Raw genomic sequence first — 26,052 nt, 5'->3', positions numbered from 1 at the left:
GCTACCCCCCAAACCCCTGGGGGGGGGGGGGGGAAATCAGGAGAGCTGCTTCCCTTATACAGACAGTGCTTTACAAATTTATTTTTCACTTAGTTTAACAGGTAGAAGTTAAATTTATCTAAAGCAACACATATGAACTGTAAGGACTTCCAGCGCTAATTATTTATGCAATTGTGTTCCTAGCCCTAGAATCACTGCTCTTGAATATATACATATATTATACAATATATTATACATACACACCCCACCACCCCTACTTTCAGCAGCCTGGTAAACAAACTTCATCAGGATCTCTAAAAAAAAAATAAAATAAATCAGAGCAGCCAGGCTGCACAGATCCTTAAGCAGACTACAAAATGCACAGTAATTACTTTTCTTCCAAGGCTGGTGCAGATTTTAAGAGATAAGTGTTGATGATATGCAAAACCTGGCAGAACATTCAAATTTACACTGCAAATTGGGAGAGAGTTACAGAGCATCTGAAGTAAACCTGTACAAGTGAAACACCCAGTAATGCCTCTGGAACTGTCCCTAAATACATTAGCTTAGCTCAGAGGCATTCATAGAAGTAATTAACAGTTGCAAATACACTTTTGCTCTTGATCATTTAGACAGCTGTGTCCCCATTTCTAGATCACTGGCTGGCTTCAAGCATGCAAATGTGGTGTTGGGATGAGTTCACCTCTTGTGGGAATGAGAGCCTGAGTTGCCACAAAGAGTAAGTAAAACCAGAAGATGGGATTTGGGCTTTTCACCCTTGATAGTCCTATGTTATGTGATCCAGTGCAGCAGGGAGCACCCACTCTTCTCCATACCAGTGGGAAGATATCAAAGGATGTAAACCATCATATGTCAGAGCTTTGCAGTCCCCTCTACTCTGCTTTGGTTAAAGTATTCCTTTTCAAGCTTTGCATAAGGAAACTCAAGAGTTGAGGGCAAGACCATCTTCTTCAGGCAGAATTACGACAATCTGAAGCTTCAGCTATAATGCTCTTTGTTACAGCATTTTCCCGCCACCCCCAAATAATAAAGTTTCTGAACACCCCAGGCACATCAGCTTTTCCATCTGCAGCAGCTACAGGGAAAAATGGGGAAAACACAACTGCAATTCTATAATTTTGAGAACAAGCAAAACAAACTTTAAACATCCTTGCAAAGAAAAATTGGTATTTGCCACCACCTTGAATTTGATCAAAGCAGAGTTTGTGTTATGGCCGGTTTGGAGCTCACCCCGATGTAAAACACCCCATGTTTATGGGGTACAATCTTTATTGTACCACCTTCATATTTTAAAAGGAGTCTGGGCATTTGAGAAGTAGATGGGGTCAACAAGGCATGAAGGTCACAAGAGAAGATTGGTTACTTCACATTCAATACTTCCGTATATAAATTTTAAGATCACAGAAGTTACAGGTCAAGATTTAACCTTTCAATTTGCTCACAGCAGCCGCCAGAAACAAGAAGATCATTGCACTTGTAAAGCACAAGAAAGCTTCCCTCAGTAAGGCGCACTCTCATTATGGCCCCGTTAGCACTGTGTATTTCTGCATCGCATGCTACAGAAGAGGCTCTGCTATCATTTCCTCTCTCCATCCTCACAGCTGTGTCCAGCCCAGGCAGGACACCCACACCTGCTTTGCCAACAGGTAGACTGAGGCACAGAGCACTGCCATGACCCACACACCAACATGGAACAGGTTGTTGGAAGATTTGCAGTTTCCGTCTCTGAACATTAAAGGACACCTCTGTCATAACAAAAGTGATTATGGCAGTATTTCCTGGGGATTAGCAGCTGGCCAGGGCTAAAAGCCTGTTCACCAACTCAGCTGGCCATAAGCGTTACCAAGTCCTGGAGACAGCCACAATCACCGGGCATATGGTAAACAGAGCACACACAACTCAGCAACCATGCAGAATGTATTTCCATGCCTCTGCACTTAGATTTGGACTCAAATAAGTAAGAAACAAGCTATTTTTTAGGGGAGTCTTGTTGGTTTTCTCAGCTTCCCCACACTTGGCTATATTGCACTAATATATTTAGGGCTGAGCACATCTTTGGTGCACTGTGCTCAGCCTGACTACATCTATGTACTCTACCTCTCAAGGCTGCAATTCAATTTGCAGCCACCTCAAAACCAGGTAGGATTGCTCCTGGTCACAGGACAAGCCTGGACACAGGGGAAGAAACTTTGACTTTACTCTTGTATTTTAATTAAAGCAATAAGAACATGACTAGTGGTGGCCTTTGTCCTGCACCACAAACTTGCTATAAGCCATTTGAATCCTGCAGATTTATTGTTTGTGTTTATAACAGAGCAAAGTGAATCTTGATGCCCACATTCAGAGAGAGCAGCGAAGCAGGTGGTGCCCTCACTGAAACAGAGCTATTCAAGGCTAGCACATGCTCAAGCTCCCTATGAAAACATTAACTCACTTTGTTTGCTTCAGCCAGTTCACCGCTGTTTCCTGCAGAGTGCAGATGTCAAGATCAAACACACACAGCTTCGATGGCTGGACCACACGACAAAAACAATGTGTCCCCGGGATAGTGTGAACGCACATGGCTTCATTCCTCTGTACGGCATCCTATACCTCCCCCCCCTTCTTCCCTGTACCTTGAATACCTTGCAAAAAATTAAAAACAAATCAAGGCTGTGAACAGACTGAGGAAAACATATCCAAGCAAGAGCAGCATGTCCCCTGGCACTCAGGAAGCCTAAAGTTGCTGTCAGCTGGCTAGCCATTACCAGGGCATTATTTAACAGCATGGAGGAGGTATCAGCTTTCTCCTCCTGCTTAACTGCTCAGCCAAAGTTTCAAGTGGGAAGGGTAGATGGCAGCAACCACCACCATCTTCTGCTACAAAATAGGAGTGGAATGAAGATGAGCACATGGCTGTGAGCTGCACTGGTGTCATGTGTTTAAATATGAGCACTGAGAGGGTTAAAGATAAAGTCTGTGCCTGCCAGCATCGGTGCCTTCTGCATCTGGAAATGTGGCTGGACCTGGGGTTCTATCTGTTGATGCACTGAACACTCCCAGATACAGCTCAAGCCAACACAAGCTGGCAAACGAGCAGAGCATTGGTTTGATTTTATTACCATTGTTCCCTATAACCTCAGCCCTTCCCCATGCACAAGGAAGAACTGCACTAATTCACTAATTAACTTGCAGGATCCTCTCCTGTCCCCATTGCAATACTATGAGGTATTACTTGAGAGTCTGGCAGCCAAGATCAATGGACATTTTCTCTACCTTTAACCTGCACCTCATTCCCCTGCCATGGGAAATCAACTCTCCACTACAGAAGCACTGTGAACATTTGCATCTGCCAATTTTTACAGAGCAGCTGAATATTCTGTGGAGGAACACCTTTGTGCCACAGGGAGACCGTTTCACGCCTCCAGAATGGGGCACTAACAGCATGTTAAGCAAAGCTCACAGCTACACAGAGAGCAAGCAGAAAGCAAAAGTATCCCAGAGCAGCTTCTCCTTCACCAAGCTTTGTCTAAGCAGGTTATTTGAAAGATGCAGGTGTTCAGCAGCTAAAAAACCAAACTGATTGCACAATTAAAGCATATGCCCAAGGAGCCAAATTAAGGATTCCCAACGAAGCGAGGAAATACCTCACTTCAAATTGCTTTGTAGCATCAAACCTGCTCTTTGAGAGTGTTCTCCTTGCACAAAAGATACCATAATGAGCCAAGCCTGAGAATCTTGAAAACAAAGGATGTGCTCAGGTATATTCTGAAGGATTTTAAAGGATAGCCCAAACCTTGTGCTGTTGTACAATAGGTCATTAAAAAAAAAAAAAAACCAAACAACAAGGAATACAGACTTGGCCAGCTCCTCACTGGGATGAGCAGAAAGGCTGCCATTCACATGGCACTTCTGCTAATGTCTTTCACCTTCACAAATACCTCCTGCCAATCCTAATCAGGAGAAGTAAAGGTGCCAGAGAAATGTGTTAAACCCCAAGGCTGCTCACCTAGAATTTAACCCAGAAACAGGGACCAAGTGGCTGGAAAGGGCAGAATAGCTTTAGGAGCATGCTGGAAAGCATTACAGTCCTCATCCATGCTCAACCATTCATGCCATTAAATAAGGGTCTCAGCGCTCACGTAAGCATGGGCAATCTCAACCCATCTTTCAACTCCCCCCCTACGTAGTTTTAATAATGTGGCAAGAAAAGAGGTCTAGATGCACAGCATTTAGACTTCTTAGATACTGGTATCAGGGGAAGACTTTCACAGCAACATTAATATGGTTTCTCCATTTGTTAAGATACCAATCCCATCTCAGCTAACTGAAATCTGATCCAGTAGAAATTCTGTGTATTCAGGTGAAAATTTGACACAGGGCTGCCTCAAATCTCAGACACTTCTTTTCTCATGAAGACCTGAATGAACACGAGACAAGCAAACATCATGCATATTTGCAGCCCTGTATTTCCCTTTGACAAGGGAGCAAAGCAGAGATATGCGCACTGAAAAATGCTGTTGCAAGACTTACCTTTAATAATTCCTTTGAAGGCATCAAGCACAAACGTGATGGATATAAAAAGTGCAATTATTTCTTCTGTTGACCTGTGAAAAAAATCCCAGGAATTAATATAGCTATTAGCAAAGTCTGCATTCAACTCCATTCAAAGGAAAATCAGCACATTCATACATTTACATGAAAATACACTAGTTTTACTTAGACTCCAACTCAGGAAACAAAACCCAGTGAATCTTTAAAAGCTTCTTTCAAGCTGGAACAATAAGCTGAAATGATACTAGCCTCATCTCGCAAGATATATTTTGTGGCAAGTTTGTAATTAAAGGAGCTTGTGGAATGTATAATTTTTCCATTTGCTGAATAATCTGATCAAAATATGACTTCTTGAAAATAGCTACCTTTTAAAGAGCTTCATCAGAAGACTGAAATTAAAGAGGGAGTACATCACAAGGAAAAAGCTGTTCCACAGTCCAATCCAGGCATAGAAAGCACTGAAATCCAAGTTGTAGTCATCACAGATTCCTCGGATGACTGCAAAAATGAAGCATTCACATGTCAGATTAAACTTTTGTCATTACCACCCTGTGATTCCCATCTGCTTGATAGCAAAAAGAACCAGTTTCAAGAGTTCATCACAACGCAGTTATGGCAGAGAGCATTAAAACCCTGTTCTTACACTCCCATATGAACACTGGGCCAACTGAAATCGTTCTCTTCACTCCTTTTTCTCCACTGGAAACAGGGAGAAGCACTTGGAAAACTCCCACACACAGCTCAAAGCATCTCTCCTAAGGATCAAGGCGACAAAATCAGCCCTTTAAATCTGCTCTTGAATCTGCAAGGGATCTCATACATGCTTTTACACCATGTTCACTCAGTCACCGTATTGTGGACAAAACCTCATGTCTTAAACCCTTCAAGCTAGTCATAACCCATCTGACTGTTGCTATAGATACTGAGTTTGCTCCTTTACATCCATGGCTCAGTAATATCAGCTGGCAAGCATAACTGGAAAGCTACTGATCACCCCTGAGAAGATCAACAGTCACCAACAAAAAAACCCCATTGTCTCAGGTTCTTATCCTCAAGTTGGTTAAATGCAGCCACACGAGAAAACCATCAGATGAAAAAGATTTCCTCATCAAGGCAAAAAAGCTTATTCTCACAGAACATTTTTCTATGCAAGATGATTTCTCTCAAAATCAAACTTTACCTTAACCAAATTCCTCTCCTATCCTTTAGCACCAGAAGCAGTCCTTGAGTATTAATTTATTAAGCACACACAACTAAAGCTCTAACAGGATTGCAAAGTTCTTGTACAAAGTCCCATTGCAATCACAGTCCCAATGTACACATTTAATAGACTTACCATTGATGTAGAGTGCTAAAGGAGCAGTAGTTAGGAGTACAACTAGAGGTTGCCCTGAAAACAGCGCGTAAAGCAGCCCTCCAATACACTGGCCAACAATTGTCTTCTGCACATCTATGAGTAATTAGGAAGGAGGAAAACAAAACAGTGTAACCAACACCTCCCTGAATAAGGAGCATTCACAGGGCATAGCACCCAAGCATTAATGTTTAGAGAGTATAGAGGTAAGACTGTAAAAGCACGAAGTCACCGTTTGCCAGAAAACTTGTGCCACTAGTTTGTGACATCAGGTTTCCAGATGCTGAACTATTAAAGTTAGGTGGGTTTTCCTGTTTTGTTGGTTGCTTGGTCTTTTGGGGGGCTTTTTTGTTGCTGTTATTTGGTTTTGGAGTTTTTAAAACAAATTTAAAAATTAAAGAGCTACAAAAACATTACCAGTGTTTGTGGAGGCCTTCAGGATAAGATTTCAACTAAGACTCCCAGGAACTGTAACAGCAGTATGAACTGTTTTCAAGCCACAACTGGGATAGAGCGAAGCATCCTCCACTACACCAGTGGTTTGGATACTGGCAATCAAATTCAGATCAAAAGCACAGGAGTTTGTACTAGGAGAAACGTGTAGATGACTACACAGTTACAAAGTGAGCATAATTTAAAAATACAGTAACATATATCTGCATCAGTCAAGTCAGATGGTACTCCTCAAAGTAGTGTTCAACTTCTCCACTCTTCTGAGAAAAAGTAATGAACGTAACAATTAGAAAAGCCTTCAGTGCTGGTTGGTTCCCCCCCACCCCCACCCCCAGTAAATAAAAACTATCAAAGCTTTCTGTGACCAGAGCTACCCAGTTTGAATACATGGAATCCTGTAACAGATGCATAAAACTGACAAACTTACCTATAGCTCCTCGGGTATTTTCATCATTAAGTGACCCAAATGCAATGGATGGAAGGAGGCAGGCAAAATACAGAAAGATCATAGTTGTGATGTATTTTCCTATAGCTTTGTTGTTTCCTATAACACCTAGTGTAAACCATAACAAAAGTCACATTAGTACTGCCTATTTGTAAAGCATTGAAACACCCTGCTCAAATCAGCCGTATGTCGGCATTAGTTCTTTTCACACTGACAGAAAAACACAGAAACTTAGTCCACGCTTTAGTCTTAAGCATATAGGTAGGTCTTTAATGCTTGATTGTGCACAACCATGTTTTTGTTCACCTGGGACCAGAGTAGAAGCACCAACATGTCACCAGACTGCTTCAACAGACATTTCTAGCATCGTCAAAACAGGAAATACTGGAAGACATTTGTTCTGTTTTGCCAGCCGCAAAAGCTTGGAAGAGGATCAAAGCAGAAACTATAAGTTTAGGATTTATAAACCCCCCAAATCCCCTGCCTTTTTAACACCAACTTTCTAGGTATTCTGGACTATGTCCCTAATGAGGTTTATGGTGATCACTTATTTTCCTGCCCAAGGCATCGTGAGTTGTAAAGACATGAAGCACTTCATTTCTCCCCAGGCAGAAATCGGAGACTATAGGTTTGAATCAATAATATGCTTTGCTGAGCCAATTAAGTGTGAGCAGACTTACGAAAACAAATAGCACAAGAGGAGAGGTCAGGAAAGCGTACATTGAGAGTTTTGGGTTTTTTAAAAAAAAAAAAAAAAGCACTTCTGAGAGGATAGGTTTTCACTTTTCCATGCACTCACTCCCTCTCATCTCTATTGGAAAAAAACACACCAGGCCAAAACAAAAGCAGCCAGAAAGAGAATTAAAGTGTCACAGTATGAATTTAAGGGCCTCTGAAGTAGTTTCCCTTCCCTTTCCTGTTTTCAGGCTGATGTCCATCCTCAATGAGCTCATATCACACAAGGAAAAGGATGAGATGACAACAGCTGATACTACTCAAGAAGAATGTAAGTTTTGCCACTGAGCAGTCTCTTCAGAGAGGCTACACCAGAGAAGGCCTTTTCAAATTAAACCTTGAAACAGTCTTCAGCCTGTCTGTGTCACTATCCTTGATGATGCCCCTGCAAGACAGTTGGACAAGTTGCGACTTGCCCAATTGCCCTTTCTGGAAGCCTCTTGAGCAGTCAACTCCAACGCAAGCACTGACCCCTAAGCTCCCAAATGCCCATCTAAGCCTTTGCCAGCATCAGTTTCCTTGCTGAGGAGGCTACAAGCCAATGAGTTGAATCAGAGAAGGGAGGGCTTTGCATTAGAGATGGTTGGTGCGACAAGTGAGAAAGCCTGGACACTGCCACAACAGACAGTATTAGCAGAAAGAAAAGCAATCACTCAGTGACTTTAGGATCTTATCTGTTTTCTGCACCATTTGGAGTACATCGATAAGTACAGAAGGAGGATGCAGAACCCAAAAATCAAAGAAGGTGTGTAACAAACAGGCAGTCGCATGAATAAAGGATGCCTTGTGACCGTTCCTGTTTGCAGACATGAGAAGAGCAGACAAATAGGACTTCTGATGCTCAGCATCGCCCCCCCCAAAAAAAAAAGCCAGGGGCTGAAACTTGACAAGAGACATCTCAAGCATGCAAATATGAGCCTGACCTTCCAGGAGTCATAGGACCAGCTGTTTCAAGACAGATTCCTTTCAATTTATTGTGAAGATTCAGAAACCACAGACCACATTCCTGACCACTCTTGGCAACCAAAAGGCCTGAAATCTACTTCTTGCAGATGAAGCTTTCTCATGTGATCTTGAGTCCAACAGCTGCAGGGTCCTACCTCACACCCTCAAGTGTCCAAGACCTTTAGAGAAAAGGAAAGACTTGGCAAACAGTAGACAGAGTGGTAGCTTCTTAAGTAGGGATGGCAACATCCTGGTTTTGGGGACTCTGCACCACTCCAGAACACTTTTTTTTTTTAAACAAGAATCTTGCCAACAAAGGTCTGATGCAACAATCCCTGAAACCTTTGGAAGACAGGCAGCCAGGAGCAGAGAAGCAACCAATTAAAAAGAAAAAGCTCATTTGCAGAGCAGTGTGCACTACGTAAGAGATGGGATGCTTTCTAAAACACTTGCAGTCAGATAAACTGTAGTACAAGGGGGCAGAGGGAAAGAAGATGCCTTGAAAATATCACAAAAGCTCACACATGGCTTTTAGTTTCAGCTTCAATCCTTGCAAAGCAAGCATGAGTCCTTTGCCACATCATGGCTGAATCCAAGACTTCTAGTACAAAGCAGTACTTTTAGTCCATAATCAACCACAAGAGATCTAAGGAGCTAAGAATCCCTACTGGTGGGCAGCAAAACTCACTTCATAATGGAGAAAACTACATCAGATTAAACATACCCTTTCCACAAACATGATTAATCACTCTAATTGCAGTTAAAATCATCAGCAAATACTGACTCCTTGTACAGATTCACCTGAGACCAGCACTAAAATCCAGTGCTAACCACAGTTTGCCTTTTGCCTTTTTAAAGTCAACATCTGGCTAAATATTTTCAGGGTTTATTTGCAACCTGGGGACTGACAGCACCTCATGTAAAAGAGGGTGGGCTGCATTATGATGGTGTGTCTTCTGCAGCAGGCTTATAAAGCCATTGAAAAATGTGTCACTCCAACTACATAATGGAAATTTGTAGTAGAAAATCAACTCCCAGTCCAGCTGTGAAATTTGGGTAGCTGACTATTACAGAAGCAATCCCTTGAAATTAAGGTACATCTACACATTGAAATGGGAAGCAATTACGTTCATCAACATGACACTTCTATTTTACTTGCTTGAATTTCTGAAATGTCGTATTTTTAAAGACAAGGTTAGAGTTTTCTCTGAAACTGCAGCATTGCTAGCCTCACTTTGCTTGGCATTTTGCATCAATAAGTTGATGACCAAAAGACCCAGAGACTGGGACTAGAGCTCCTTAAGCCTACTAATTGCACATGTACTGAATCGAGAAACAGATGGACATTCTATGAAATGTCTGACTATTAATGTTCTTTCCCAATTCTCTGAAATATTCAACACAAAACAAGTTTAATTATACCAATCTGCAGCACAGCAGAAAGGATGTGTCTGTTAAGGTCCTGACTTGGGCGGGGGGGGGAGGGGAAATCACTTTCCAATGGTAAAAAACACACAATAAGAATATTTGCTCATAGGTTTTCAGCCATAGAAACTCAAAGCATTACAGACTTCTGCTAATGCCCTCAAGATGGGCTTTCACTTATGTTAGTAGCTGCTGGACTCTGTCCAATTTTCTGAAGATGAACAGAAGATGAATCTTCCTCAAAGTCCTGTGAAGAGTATATCACAGTGCAAGTGAGACTAAGAACTTAGCTGGAAAAGGAAATCCACTCTTAACTCATTTTGGAGCACAGAAGCCAAGCATATGTTAAGACTAGAAAAGTATGAAGAAACAAATCAAGGGATCAGAGCTTTCCCTTTTCATTTCTTTCAGCTTATTTCCCATGAAGTACTAGTCTCTTGGAAAGAAACATCCACAGACAAAACAAGACGCTTTTATGCATCTCTAATGCATTCCCAACCACCACTGACAGAGAGTTCAAAAGCATCATAACTGCAAATTCAGGTCATGATGCCCCAAAGCATCCAAGTCAGCCTTTGAGTGGCTGCTGAAGTTCTACACCCAGGTGATATTTAGGAATGATGGGTTGCAGAGTGATGCAGGAGCTATGTCATCATCTAACCTAGGGCAGCAGAGGCACTGCAGAAAAAGCTTATCTGCAATCCCCTTATTTTTCCTCCACCCTCAAGAATGAAGTCATGCCAAACAAGGTGGCCAGTGCAACCAGGTGGGAGAGTTGAAGATTTGGCACATACCACAGGCAACATTTTAGCAAGTTTAAGCCCCTTAATCAACAAGACAAAACTTCTTGTTCAAGTTCCATTTTTCCAGTGCCTTCAAACCTTCCTTGTACACATACCTGCATTACATGGAGTCTTTGGAGATCTCCCTCCTGCAAAACACTACCACTAAGTCCTGAGGATTCTACCAGCAGATGTGCTTGCTGTACTCTCAGCAGCTGGTTACTGACCCTCTGCAGGACCAAGGACAGGGAGGAGTCCACACCTCCAGCTTAATTATCCACTCACCACAGCCCATGTGCCAGGGACTCAGGTCAATGAAAACGGAAAGAGAATAAATCTCAGCCCTCTTCTCTTCACCCTTCCTTTCCAAGGAGTGAAGGGATACAGCAAAACACAGCAAAGCTAACCATAAAAGCCTCAGGCACCTCAAATGTCACCCCTGGGCACTCCAGGCACTTAGTGTTTATTCCTGCATTGTACCAGAAAACACAGACTGAAAGTAAAGGTAGGAACTTTAAGATGTTTCAGGAATCTTGTAACTGAGACCAGGCAGAATTCCCTCCCTTCACTCAAACCAGCCTCAAAATGACCAAAAAAAAAATCAGGAAGTCCCTATGGTTTGACTGAATCTTAAAGAATAATAATATAATGATACACATGTTTTGAGCCCAGTTGAGAAGATCTGGATGAAGTCCTGTACAAACTAAAAAAGCAGAATCCTATAAACAAATGCTGTAGTCAAAGAGGAGACCTCATGCCAAATCGTGTTAATTCTAGCTTTCCTTTAAAGTTACAGGTGTTCTTAGGCTCTGCATATTCCAACTGTTCATCTTCATATGCTCCTCTGCTGGAGGACACCCATTACAAGCCATCCATATCACTAAGGTCCTGGACCAAAAGTTTAGAAAACTCTTCCTTAATCCTTGCTTGTTCAGTAAAATACACAAGACTTCTACAAACCAAAGCAGACCTGAAGCTGACAAATTCCTAATCTGGAAAAAAAAAAAAAAAGAGACATGATTCCTCTCTTTCCTTTCCCAAGTCATGATGGTTAAGGATAATTTAATGGCCTGCTTTGTGCAGCATGTAAAGATGACCTATCCCACAGAAGTCCAACTGACAAAACATTTGCTGGCCCAACAAAATCTTTATTATTTATCACCCTGCCCTTAATCAGTTTATCTGTCTAAACCAAAATCCCAGGATGCTTCTCAGATTGAGGATTTAGAAACTCCAACCATTCAAAAATGGCATCTGTGTAATTCAGAATTCTTTGATGATGCATGTGTGGTTGTCTGCAGCGCAGATACTTGGATAGCTCAAATCCCCAATGTTCTGATACACTGCTGCTTTGAGATGGTCCAGGAATTTCACATTCCTGATCACCTTCGGTCTTGGTGTTTTATGGCAGATGCTTTATGCTCCACCTGGTTTTCATTCCACACAGATCCTTAAAGAATTCACCTTAATTTCTGGTTTCTGGGAAGAAGTGACACATACTATAATATATACAGGTTTTTAAAAATCCTCTTTCCTCCATATCCTATTTGAAAGGCCACAATTGCTCCTAAGGCAAGTACTTCATGTTTGAGCTGCAGCAGTTCTTGAGTTTCACTTGGCTCATTTCTACCTCTTCCACTCTCCAGAAATTGTATAACAAAGCTTTTTAACATATATTTGCATTTTATATCAAACCCATTTTCCTGCAATATTCCTAATGCTAAATTCTAACAATAACAATATTTCATCACTCAGGGCAGATGCAACCAAGGGAACAATTCTTTCAAGCTAGACAACCCCAGCATCTTGTTTAGGCCATGCCTGATCTGCTATGTACATCAGTTCATGGAAAGCTTGTGGACCTGGCTATAGCTGACAGCTCCAGGGATGACAGGAAGCACACACAGGTTACCTTGGATGCATGCAGAGCCAGGACATGGACCCTGTAGTGGATTTCCAAATCTGCTGACAGCTAAAGCTAGCTGCAAGACCATCGTATGATGTTTGAGTGTCCTGAGCACAGCAGGTTCAAACAGCCATGAGCAGAGAGCAGATACTGCTCTGTTCAGATGTATGTGCGTGCCCACAGGATGCTTCCCCCAACAAGTCCTGCAGCACTTCCGTTCTTAAGTGCTTTAGTATCCTTTTACAATGAAAAGTTAGACAGCCCTACAAAGAACAGCCAGAAAGATCAAGCATCCTGAGCCCATTCCAGAGGTGTCCAGATTAGGGGCTTACATCCCCTGCCAGATCTGGTGCCAATAATGCACATGCCAAGAAATACTTCTTGCTTTTATGAGACTCCTTGCTCCTACCCTGAAAATATTTTCTTGTCCCCCTTCTTCCTCAACATACCCTCAATCCCAATAGAAGATGGCATTAGTTATGTTTGAGTTTGACCTCCTTTCACCACAAGCCTCCTGAAAATAATTTCATCCCAGCAGTTACAAAGCATTTGGAGAAAGCATCCAAGCACTCAACCCCTGTGCTGATCCCACATCTCATCCATTTCATTCTTCCCAGCAAAGTGGATACCACTAACTTCAGAATCCATTGTGGTGGGTAAAGCAGTCTCAGAAGATAAAGCTGGATCTTTGTGGGAAGAAACTACTTGGCAGCTCCCCCAGACATGATAACTCCCTTCAGCCAAGCAGCCAACAGACTATTCCTGTGCCCGTTTTCACCAATTGAAATGGAGGGAGGACACATCCATACCCCAGCAACACTTGCTCTCAGCTTAAGCTGCTGTGGAATGTGGCTTTGCACCAGAATGCTTGTCTACAGAATGGAGCTCAGGTGCACATCTTATTTTTTTATGCCAACTCCAAGAGAAGTTGGCATAGGTACAGGGGAAGGGCTGGAATATTGTGGCTTGAGCTAAGGGGGGTTTTAACAGCAGGAAGGTGTTTGATAGAGCCCAGAGATTCTCCTTGCCTATATCCTACTTCTTTATTTTATGCAAACTTTTGGTGTTTGATACTTAAACATATTAACTAACTCCCCAGTAATCTGTAAGAAACTGAACATGTTTTGATGTCATGCTGAGACTTTGTAATTATGGTTTGCCCTGAAGACTTTTACAATCTCTGAGGCCTTTAAGAATCTCAAAGTGAAAGTTTAAAGTGAAGGTGAGTGCAGCCTCAGCAAGTTTACATATGACACCAAGCTGAGTGGTGCAGCTGACACTTCTGAGGACAGAATGCCAGCCAGAGCTTCTTCCATCTTGATGTCATCTGATGTATGAACCTCATGAGGTTTAACAGGGCCATGTGCAGGGTCCTGCACATGGGTCAGGGCAACCTCCAGTATCAATACAGGCTGAGGATGAAGGGATCGAGAGCAGCCCTGAAGAGGAGGACTTGGCAGTTCTGGTGGATGAAAAGCTGGACATGAGCTGGCAGTATATGCTGACAGCCCAGAGAGCTAACCATATCCCAGGCTTTATCCAGAAAAGCATGGCCAGCAGGATGGAGGGGATTCTTCCCCTCTACTTGGCTCTAGTGAGACCCCACATACAGTTCTGCATCCAGCTCTGGAGCCTTTAACATCAGAAAGATATCAGCTGGTTGGAGTGAGTCCAGAGGAGGCCACGAAGATGCTCAGAGGGCTGGAGCACCTCTGCCATGGGGACAGGCTGAGAGAGTTGGGCTTGTTCAGCCTGGGGAAGAGAATGCTCCAGGGAGATCTTAAAGCAACCTTGCAGTACTTAGAGGGGGCTTATAAAAAAAGATAAGGACAAAATTTTATCAGGGCCTGTCGCAACAGAACAACAGGTAATGGTTTTAAAGTAAAAGAGTAGATTTAGACTAGATATAAGGAAGAATTTTTTTTTTTAATTTTAAAAAATCAGGGTGGTAAAACACTGCCACATGTTGCCCAAAGAGGTGGTAGATGTCCCATCCCTGGAAACATTCAAGGCCAGGCTGGATGATGCTCTGAGTGACCTCAGGAGCAACTTGATCTAGTGGAAAGTGTCCCTGTCCATGGCAGGGGGTTGGACTAGAGACCTTTAAAGTTCCCTTCCCACCCAAACCATTCTATAAAGAGGGAGAAAGGGATTTAAAATCAATAAAGCCATTGTGGGAGCTATATAAAGCCTGAAACCTGAGGCTCAGTATCAAAAAAGTATTACTGCTCTTGTATCCTGTTTTTAAAAGCAGTGCGTTGATGTTACCAAGCATCTCTGATTTTGTTTAAGCATTCTCAACTCTCACAGCAACACCATAATTGCTATTGATGCTGGCTTGCAAAGACAGCACCAAGGGCCTACTAGGCCAGTGCTGACTAATTAGGTTGCAGTGAGTTGATCTGTGTCTACACATGACGACAATCAACCCCTTCAATTGCCTCATTGCTTAATAAAAATTAAAATCCTCATCTACATAGTGCTAACATCTTCATTAAAGGAACACTGCAAGATTGTAATCTATAATGTGCCACGCTGCCTATTCACAGGCTTTTGTCAAAATATTCCTCTAAATAACAGAGCTATTACACATATCAAAGGACACATTCAATGCACACTGTAAACAGGACATCACATCACAAAAATTCAGAATCAGGCCAACACTTTCATAAACATCGGCCAACATACCATCAGTGAAGTCCAAAGCGTACACTGGAAATCTTCGTGCAATGTCATCAGAAATCCCCTTGCCAACATTCAGAAACTCGTGCAACTAAAGAAAGGAAGGAAGTGCTGTGTCAGTTTAAAGGCTCATGTATTGTTAAAGAGACTAACCTCCTCATTCAATACTGATAGGAGCAAAACCAGTCATTTTGAATAGGGCATTCAAATCAGATTTTGTAATGATAATAAAAATAAACTCTTTGCACTTCAATTTATATCTTCAAAAGCATTGTAAGAGAGAAAATCCCCCAGACCACCCTGTTTTCCTCCCTTCCTTCCCTTCTGACCCTCCCATTCATATCTGCATCCCCACTTCACAGGTAAAGGAGCTGATGCAGTGTGACCGGCAGAAAACACCTTGTCCAACACCAGGATTAGACCCTGGGGTACTGGGTAATGCCTGTGTACCCATGAGGTAAACATCAGGTCAGAGGTACCTTTCCCACCCCTCCAGGGAACTTTTTCTTTAGAAGCCACTGGAAACACTCTGCCCCCAACACCCACAAGGTCCCTGAAAGGGGATTCCTGGCAAGCACTGCCTTCCTTGGCACTGCCACAGAAAAGGGAGACTTCAGATCAATGTAGTAAGGGAATTAAGATTGTCTACACCTCAAACTCCACCAAAAAAGGAACAGGCTAGAATATCTTCACATAACCAAAACTGTAATTTCTACTCATTACAAGACAGTAAGATCATTGTGAAAGGGTTAAAACCCAACATGTCCCCTTTTATTTATGGTTTGGGGGCCTGCAAGGTACAGTAATTATCATTTATACAATCTGATGCTCATCACAGGCAATAAGGAGCTTTTCAGAAATGTGACAGCTGTTATTGACTTACAGCCTCCCAATTCTCACAACCACATCCTTACAGAAAACACATGGAAAGCTTCAGAGTAGGCAACACTTGCAAATGAGGCACCTGTCAGATTTTTTTTTTCCTATTATCTTCAACTCAGAGTACACATATTACTCTGAAAATCAAATGTACCTCTATACAGTGCCAATTACCCTAGCTGTCTCATCTAAAACATTGTATGTTTGCTGCAGAACCAGACACATAAGACTTATAACCTCTGCTAGGGAGTGTGTGTGTGAGAGAATCACAGATCCAAAACTTAGACCAACAGATCATCTCAAACCAGCATGGACATCTTCCTTTGGCTGGTTTATGTGGAAACTGATAAAAACTACTGCTTTAAAAAGGAGTTGACACTACAGTGCTCATTTAGCAGACTACACACAACTTCACCTTCTCTCACAGGACTCACCTGCTTTGCAGCACCTGGAAGATCACAGCCATAAGTAAAACACAACAAGGAAACTTCTCCTTTAGGAGGCATACACTGGGCTCAGCAAACACTAGGGTATGGGGTGCAAAAGATACTTCAGAGGACCAGCTCCTTTATCAGTGACTATGGTATCTCCTATTTCAGCTACTTAAGCCAGTTCTGTTGCATTTTGCCAATACACCTATATTACTTCAGGACTCTCTAACCTGAACATTAAGGACAAAAAGACAGCAGACAGCAGCAGAACATCTGCATTTTGAGCATTTCCGGAAAGGCTATGAGCTTAAACCATATTTGGAGGCATATTTGGACATCAAAGCCATATGCACTTGAAAAGCAATTTAATTTTTTCCTCCCAGAAAGACATTCCTGAAGGCACGAGTCAGGCAGAGAATCACAATAGCTTTAATGACTAATATGTTTACTTGTCTCGCTGCAGGAGTATGGGGGAAAATGATGCTTGTGGTACCTCATCTTCCGGGGAAGAAGCCACACACTTGCTGCTGGCCTGGGGCTAAGCATGGGGAGGAAAGGGGCACTCATGCACATTGCCTGTTCTTAGGCAGCATGAGTGTGCAGAAGGAAAGCACTGCCTAGTATCTTGTCCCATAAAGCACATTGAGGCAAATTTGAGAGGAGAGGGAGCCAACAGGTTACGTTTGAGACCCCTGATTCTTTCATGCATTTATTTCTTGCACAGGTGCACGCTTAGGCTAGGATGGGCCATGGGGATGTCAAGCTAAACCTCATCAGTGGCTGAGTATGGGAAAAACTTTCTTCTCTACAGCTAACCCTCCTCTTATCTCCACTAACCTTACACTCAGCTTAGTCTTTTATCTCCTCAGTGCAATCCAAATTTACAGACCTCTCAAGTTACTGCCCTTTTGCGTTTTACTTTTATTCCCCAACCTACCCTCCATGCAGCTTCATTGCCTAACTCTACTCCAGACCTGTTTCAGTCACAGCTTTTGTCTTGTGCCATCTTCTGAACTTGCACACACCTTGTGAGGTTTCCAAAAAATCTTGGGAAGGACAGTGCTAACACTTCCTTCTTGCCCTATTTGATCTGCTTCCTCATACACACCAGTGCTCAGAATTTCTTGGACTGCCATTCCCTGCTTCCTTCTCCTTCAGAAAGTCATTTGGCTGACCTGTTGGCTTTCCATTCCCATTCGTGATGGCACCTCTTTTGTGATCCTGTTGTGTTTTGATTTAACATCCTGATACTAAGTGGCATTATCCAGGAGTCCAGAGCTGTACACCCCTACTAGGCTCAAGGCTTATTAGCCTTTAGGAACTGCAGCTCAGGAACCCAGCACCAAATCCTCCTTCAGTCTCCTATTCACCCCTTCTGCAAGTCCATCCAGCGTTTTACCCATGTTGCTCCTAATATGCGAGGGAGGGAAGAGCAGCAAAAAGGAGCATGTAAAAATATCCTCAGCAACGTATAAGAATTTTCTAGTTCCCATTTCACAAGTCCCTTCAAGTCTCTTATCATAAGTGACCATTGTTTGGGTTAGAGGCTAAACCAGCACCACAAGTTACACAGCCAAACAGAAAACACCTGCTCAAACACCACCAATCCTTCCTTGTTCCCCCCCTAAAAGTACTGGAGGGCTGCACAACTATTTCATAAAGACCAGAGACATGCTATCATCCCTTCTGCCGATGCTGAGCCAACATAGTCCAACCTTCTCACAAAATCCACACAGGTATCAAACAAAGTCACAGCCAGAAAGCATCACAACTGTTAGGGGCTCCTCCATGAACAAAATCACAATTAGATGCCTCAGTAAACAAGAGGATTTCAGGCTGACTTAATTATGACTGAGTATGTAGTCTTGCCTAAATAATCCCCTGAGGTGAGCCAAAGCAAACTGACTGTGCTGTAGGCACAGCATGGCATGCAACTGTCATGTCCCCATCAGCGTTTTAACAAAGGCAAGAATAAGAACTTGCAAAAATCCCACTTAAACAGAGCACTTGAGGCCCATTTCTACCCCATCACTGCAGGACCAAGAGAAGGAGGGAAGCAGGTTTTATGCTACCAAGAGATTTTACCTTCCTGACCCCTCCCTGCAGGCTCACTTTTCATACAGTGGCTCTGATTAAGGTATTTGTGTCACCAGGTTGTTTTCAATGGTTCACAGGTTGAAACTGCACCCCAGCCTCATGAGTCTGTGCTCCTATGAAATGCTTGCTTTCTGGAAGGCTATTGCACAGGGCAGGCAGATGGGGAGGAGATGCTGCTGGAGATGGCTCTCACAGGAACTGAGGGATGCACGCTATGATCACATAGAATTGTTTTGGTTGGAAAAGGCCTTTAAGACCATAAAGTCCAACCGTTAACCCAGCACTGCCAAGCCCACCACTACACCATGTCCTTGAGCACCACATCCACACGTCTCTTAAATGCCTCTGGGGATGGTGACTCCACCACCTCCCTGGGCAGCCCCTTCCAATGCCTGACAGCCCTTTCCAGGAAGAAATTTTCCCTAATATCCAATCTAAACCTCCCCTGGCACAACTGGAGGCTGTTTCCTCTTGTCCCATCACTTGTCACTTGGGAGAAGAGACCAACCCCCACCCCTCTGCACCCTCCTTTCAGGGAGCTGTAGAGAGCCATAAGGTCTCCCCTCAGCCTCCTCTTCTCCAGGCTGAACACCCCCAGCTCCCTCAGCTGCTCCTCACAGGACTTGTGCTCCAGACCCTTCCCCACTCCATTGTCCTTCTCTGGACACGCTCCAGCACCTCAGTGTCTTTCTCGTAGTGAGGGATCCTTCTTGCCAAAAGCAAGCACAAAAGAAACAAGTATCGCCATCTACAGCACTGGCTCAGAGCCACCAAAAATCTGCCTGGACAAGGCTGCTTGCCCAGAGAAGTAGGTAGAAACTACCATTTCTCAGGGGCAACATCTACATTCTGTGTTGCATCCAGTCCTCCTGGCTCAAAGCAGAGCAGAAAATCCTCTATAGATACTTAAAAAGATCTAGTTTTATAAGATGAAACTTCAACTGCTCTACCAAAAACCTCTTTGAAAGGCCAAGTTTGAAGGGTTAAATGTACGTTACCTAAATTAAATTACTGCAACTACTCCAAATACCACCACTCTAAATGACCTAGATTTGAAGAGGGTTTCAAGACTTGTTCTGCAAGCTTAAGAGTAGGTATGGAATCTAGCAAAGTTCAAAGCATTACCTATAAGTAAGGGGATTCTGCAGGAAAAACATGAGCTGTGCTCATTTCCAGATGTGCAGATCAAAACCCCTGAAGTCTATTCCAGGGAGAAAAAAAAATTAAGTTAACCAGTTTCTGCACTGCAGGCGACCCACAGATTTCAGATTACTTGTAATTCAGTGACAGAAGCAGCAAGCTAGAGATGGCACAGTTTGTTTTCACAGGTATGCTGTCTGGTTAAAGAATGAATTTCTGAAAAGAAAAAGCAATGACCAATACACAGGAAATTCCACGAAAGAAAGCTGAGTTACAGCATTTCCCTCAAACTTTAGAGTACAAAGCAAGTAACGTTTTACAGAGCTACAGATCAAACAGTGAGAAGTCAGGCCAAATACTGACAGGCAACTTCTAAGTGAAATTACCATACAGGGATGGCCAAGAAGTCTTTTGGCTGCAGTAAAGACAAGCAGCAGCTTCCTTCAGAGACTTCTTATTTTAAGGATTAAGTACCTTGGATTGACAATGCACAGTGATCCCACCCTTGACTAAGCATCTGGAATCGGAGTCCTATAACCATTTTAACCCAATAATGCTCTGCATCCCTTCAGCACCTGACGCTCTGAAGCATTTTCAGGGTTTTTTTAGATTTACAGCGGGAGCTGAGAAAGGTGGTTATACACACAGCAGCCATCTGTAGAAACTTCAGTGCTGAGACCTTGCTAAGAGAGCCCAAAGGATCCAAGCAGCACAAATACTTCATCTCCTTGCCCAAACCCCCTTGCATTTATGCATTTGGACACCACTGCAGCAGGTGCGTGGCAGATGCTGTCTAGCCTTACCTTGAGTGGCTTGGGACCATGCGACTTGTGCCCATCACTCATTGCTGAGGGTCTCTGATTCACTACTGTCAACAAGTGGCGTTGGTGGACTAAGGCTTCCTTGAATTCCTCTTCAGTTTTGGTTTCTAGGAGTTTCTGTCGAAAGGTGATGTCTGAAAACATTGTGGCAAATGTTCTGCCCACTTCTGTGGCTGTTTTGGTACTTTTCTGAGTGGGGAAAAAAATACATAAACACACCCTAGTAAAACTATTTTCTTTCACTTTTAAAACTTTTTTTTCACTTCTAAAAGGTAAAAGCACAGATTTGTCCCATTGGGCACCAACTGAAGAACGTTCTACCTGGCTTCCAGGACCCCAGAGACACACAATAGAGAAGGGTACGTATGTGGAAGCTGTTGAAGACCAACATTTACATTACTTATCAGGAAAAAGTTCTTCCCAGAGAGGGTGGTGAGGCACTGGCACAGGTTGCCCAGAAAAGCTGTGGATGCCCCCTCCCTGGAAGTGTCCAAGGCCAGGCTGGACGATGGAAGTGTTCAAGGCCAGGCTGGATGAGGCTTTGAGCAACTTGGTCTAGTGGAAGCTTGCGCTGCCCATGGCAGGGGGGTTGGAACTAGATGATCTTTCAGGTCCCTTCCAACCCAAACCATCCTATGATTCGTAACATATCAAGATACAGGCCCTGACCAGAAGCACTGATCAGTCTTATATGGTCAACTTCCCAGAACTTGATCCAAAGCTGAATCATACTGAGTATGCATTTTATCTCCAGTGTCTCTTAAAGGCTGCTAAAGATTAAACAGATATGAGTCTTTGCTATCATACAGCATCTCAGCATTTCTGGTACTGGGGTGAAAAGACACTACAGTCAAGGTTCCCACAGGTAGAAGGGTCATGATGTCTTTTCCAGAAGACTCAGATTATTGTGAACATCTGTTTCACCAGCTTCCTATTTTCTGGGCATTAAAACTCAATTTGGTTGGCCTCTGGGGCAGTTCTGGCAGCACAAGTGCAGATTTAGATCTCTCAGCTGAACTAACTAACAGCACAGAGCAAAACATAGGAAAGAAGCAGCTGAGTGCACACACGACCAGCATTATCGTCACTAAATGCTTGGAAGAGGCAGAAGACTTGCAAACACAAAAAAGGAACAAGTGCCTATTTGCAGGCTTTAAGATTTGTGAGCCATGGGCTTCATCTTTGAACATCCAGCTTCAACAGTATTCAAGCCCACTTCTCTACAGCAACTTGAAAATTAGATACAAAAGGGAACAGTAAAAGGAGACTGAGCTCCCCATCCCTGCACAAACCCACCAATTTCAAGCTCTACAAACCCTGACCAGCTCACTGCTTGTACCACTTTGGTCAGGTCAGACAAGATAGTTGCCAAGGCAAAGCCATGTAGAACCATAGCTCATTAAGAGCTCTGACACAAAGTTTTAACCCACCTGCCTTAGCTACACTCAGCACTCATCATGCAGCAACTGCAAGACAACCCCAGAAAAACACCCTCCAAGCTCCTCACATTACTGTGAAAAGTAGTAGTGAGCATACATGATTGATCTGAATTACTTTTAATGATTCATAACATAACAGGTGAACAATCTCTTCATGGACACAACCAAATAATTCAGTGCTGCTCCACACAGAGGCATAGACATGTGGGTGGCAACACACTAGTCCCAAAGTCATCACTCACATTGCCTACATCACCCACATTCCATCTCTCCTACATCACTCTCCATCACAGGGAATATCTTAGCAAGCATGTCTGAAGGGACATGTTCAGTTGAAGTTTCTAGGGAAGGATTTATATTTGTATGACAATAATCTGCTCTGGGTGTTGCTTTTATGGTTTGTAAACTTGGTGCTTTGACTGAACCAGCCTAGATTTGCCATCACAAGGGAGTCTTCTCTCACCTCTAAGAAGCAGTGGTCCTTGAGCTGGATGCTGCAAGGGGTTACTTCAAGCTGCCCAATTCTGCTCCCTTTCTTTGCTTTCCCAGAGAGATATAAACAGTTTGGAGGAGGAGCAGAGATTTGTAGGAAAAAAAATTGATTTGTCTTATCTTCCATATTAGAGAAGACTAAGGAATGGGATTCCTCAGCATAAGATATGACCATTTTCTGGGCTTTCCCTCCCTCCTCCAAGCAAGGCTCGTTTAATCTGTTACTGTCAGCAGGTTAATTATTTTAACTGCTGTACCAGAAATGCGTACTTCGAGCTGGCTGGATAAACTCATTTAAAATAGAAAGCACATTGGCAACTGTAGCTCTGCTTGGCCTCCACTCCCTTTCCTTAATTTGACGCCGTCCATTGGATTCGCAAACTTTCAGGACATAGGCAGATGCAGAGCTATTCGCTGGGTGCTTTGCACGTAGCTGGCTGGAGATAAGCAAACAGCCATACAATGAAAGAGAGAAATCCACGCACACACTGGCGCAGTTATTTGCCTGCTACTTTTCATAAGGAACATCAATATGTTTTCAGCCTGTTAAGTTTGAGACCTATGCCAAAAGCACTGAACTGCTCAGTTGGGAAAGACCTGCCAGAAACCCTGAGAAATAAGGAAACACCAGTATTTCCATTTAAACAAGGGTGGTGGTGGAGAGGGGAGGAGACAGACAGACCAGACTAGAAGGTCCCAAGGTCACGGAGAGCATTAAAGAGCAGGAAATTGAATCAGGATATGTCCTGTTCCAGACAAGGTCCCCAACCTCTCCATCACCTTCCAGAAGCACAGACCCAGTAGCACCAGCTTAAACAGCTTAAACTGTAAACAGCCAGCTTAAGTGTGAAAAGGTCTTGAGCTTTGAACCATTCAACCATTAGCTAGAACAACGAACTATTTTGATCAAGCCAGTGCTTTCTAGGAAGACAGGACGGTGATCACCAACTGACCTTGATGCCCCCCATGATACTGCAATAAACGTGTACTACTAGGTCATTTGTTGGCCTCATCTACACCAATGAAGCAGTAAGTACACTTAAGCAAGCTTTAACCTTGCTGGTTTGAGTGCCAAAAGCTATGAAAACACATCCCAAAGGACCTCAGCAGAGTCTTACCTTACAAACATCCCACAGTCTTGCCCATACTGCAATAGAGCTCACAAAACCATATCTTCCTCTTAGTTGCACCAGTCCACCTACAACTGCTGCAACCACATCTGCAGTGTAACTGCAGGTAAGACTCACAAGAGCCCTATCAAACATAGCTCTAACTAGGGACATCATTTGTTACTGCAGGGGAGACCTTATCATGCTCTACAACACCCTGAAAGGAGGTTGTAGCAAGGTGGGGGTTGGTCTCTTCTCCCAAGCAAGAAGTGATAGGACAAGAGGAAATGGCCTCAAGTTGCACCAGGGGAGGTTCCGATCGGATATTAGGGAAAATTTCTTCCCTGAAAGGGTTGTCAGGCATTGGAAGAGGCTGCCCAGGGAGGTGGTGGAGTCAGCATCCCTGAAGGGATTTAAGACACATATGGATGAGGTGCTCAGGGACATGGTTTTAGTGGCGGGCTTGGCAGTGCGGGGTTAATGGTTGGACTTGATGGTCTTAAAGGTCTTTTCCAACCAAAACAATTCTATCATGAAAGCAGTAACTAAACCAGTAAAGCTGGAGGGGGCAACCTGTGGAGTATCACATTCATCACAGCAGTACTCTAGCAAAAAGGGTATGGGGACCACAGGCACGCTTGATCTGCAGCATTCCTAGTCAGGCTAGAGTGAGGCAAAAGGCCATTCTCGGCTAGAGGCCATTCTCGGCTAGAGGCCATCTCGTATGAGACTAGGACACAGCTGACTAACCTCAGACACTGTTAGTATAAGCCATCTTGCCAGGTGCTGAGATTTCAGACTTTTTCACATCCCCTTGCATTTTAAGAATATGTTGTCATTAACCCTAGAAGACGACCAAGGCAAAGCAAACATGGAAGAACCCTCTGAAGCACCAGAGCAAACAAGAGCAAAATACTCACCATTTTAGGAGGAGCCAGGACTAGTATCACAAATCTCACTTCACAGGAGTTTTCACCCCAGTTCTGAGGCCTCTCCAGGCGACTGATGCAAACATGACGTCGCTGAAGGGACTTTATAGTGCAACTGTCAAGAAAGATATCACTGTTACATTTGGCATTATGAGACATGGCATGATCTGTCCTGGTGCACAAGGTTTATAAATACACATTTCAACTTTGAGAAACAAAATGCTGCTGGTTGTGAAAGGGTCACTTAAGTCTTAAACAGTGACTTAAAATTACTGTTAGCCCAATTCTGCTAACTCTCATTTCGCATAAAAACATGGATATCAAATTCTACAACTTTTAAGATTAAGGTGTATTCTCCCTCTTCCCCCATCTGCTTTTTAATAGACAAGAAATCAAAAGACAGAGTGCAACATATCTAGTACTTGCAGTGCTACAGAAGCTTCTACAAAAAAAGCGCTCTTCAAAAAACCTCACCACTTACATTATTGGAAAGCACTTTACACTTCATTTCACCTGATCTCTCAGAGTGCTTTTGGAAACATTAAGGCAAGGTGCCAAACCAACATATTCCCACTTTTGCCTTGAGCAGATCTTTCTTTGAATGGCTTACCCTATTTGCTCTCAGCTGTTATTTTTCCCCTTTCTAGTACAGGTGTTACAGAAACTGAGCTGACCTCCTTGTTCAAGACCTACAGAGGCTGTAGCAAGCATGATTACTGCTCAGAGGGAAATCCTTGGCTGCAATCCAGCTAGTGCTACTGAGCATGCAATGGCTGTTTGATTTCCATAATAAAGACTAGCAATAAGTTGTTTGAAATAAACACAGATCATCTTTGGAGGCAAGGTCTGTCTCTGTCCTGGGATATTGAAAAACAGAGCTGTGATCTGAGTAGCCACAATTTTCTGCTGGAAAACTCTGAAAAGGCAGCTAAGTGTCTTGGTGCAATTGCAGGAGGAGGTTAACACCAGCTGGACTGCAGATCTCCCATTCTCATGAAAGCCACCTACTACTTCTCAACCCTTCTGAAAGCACCAAGGAGGTTCACACACAAGTTTTGCCTATTGACACTGCAAGAAGTATAGGAGTGTGTTTCCTACAGCTGAGTGATTTCTCCACACACCCCTCTCCAGTTCAAAGGCACTTAGACTGCTTGCTCCCTTTTATTCACCCAGCAAGCATCTATCACAGTCCTTTAATCTAATCTCTCCTTGAACTTCTCTTCCATAAACCTAGCCCATCCCCTTCCTTTTAACTTGTATTCCCACTCCCATGCACCCTGAAGGTTGTTATAGCAATGGATCCTGAAGATCTTTGCCTGGAGATGCATTAGTGTCGTGGTTTAACTCCGGCTAGCAAAATACCACAAAGCTGCTCTCACAAATCCCCCTCCCCTCTTCCAGTGGAGGGGAAGAATCTGTGGAAAAAGTAGTAAAGGAAGCTCGTAAAATTGAGAT

General features: G+C 43.3%; 1 protein-coding gene across 1 annotated transcript in view; it reads right to left on the bottom strand.

The window, feature by feature from the left end:
• SLC4A11 (solute carrier family 4, sodium borate transporter, member 11) overlaps positions 1-24,712 on the bottom strand; it is a gene marked incomplete at its 5' end in the record, with an annotated part of 41,181 nt that extends 16,469 nt beyond the window's left edge. Inside the window, 7 exons of the mRNA XM_010149659.1 lie at positions 4,513-4,586; positions 4,899-5,031; positions 5,870-5,983; positions 6,768-6,893; positions 15,267-15,351; positions 20,611-20,817; positions 24,589-24,712. Of these exons, the coding sequence (XP_010147961.1) occupies positions 4,513-4,586; positions 4,899-5,031; positions 5,870-5,983; positions 6,768-6,893; positions 15,267-15,351; positions 20,611-20,817; positions 24,589-24,712 (863 nt within the window). The remainder of the gene's footprint in view (positions 1-4,512; positions 4,587-4,898; positions 5,032-5,869; positions 5,984-6,767; positions 6,894-15,266; positions 15,352-20,610; positions 20,818-24,588) is intronic.
• Between the last annotated feature and the right edge of the window lie 1,340 nt (positions 24,713-26,052).

This window comes from Eurypyga helias, unplaced genomic scaffold (assembly GCF_000690775.1).
Source record: "Eurypyga helias isolate BGI_N326 unplaced genomic scaffold, ASM69077v1 scaffold1694, whole genome shotgun sequence".
NCBI classification, from domain to species: Eukaryota; Metazoa; Chordata; class Aves; order Eurypygiformes; family Eurypygidae; genus Eurypyga; species Eurypyga helias.
This window is presented reverse-complemented; position numbering and strand designations above follow the sequence as displayed.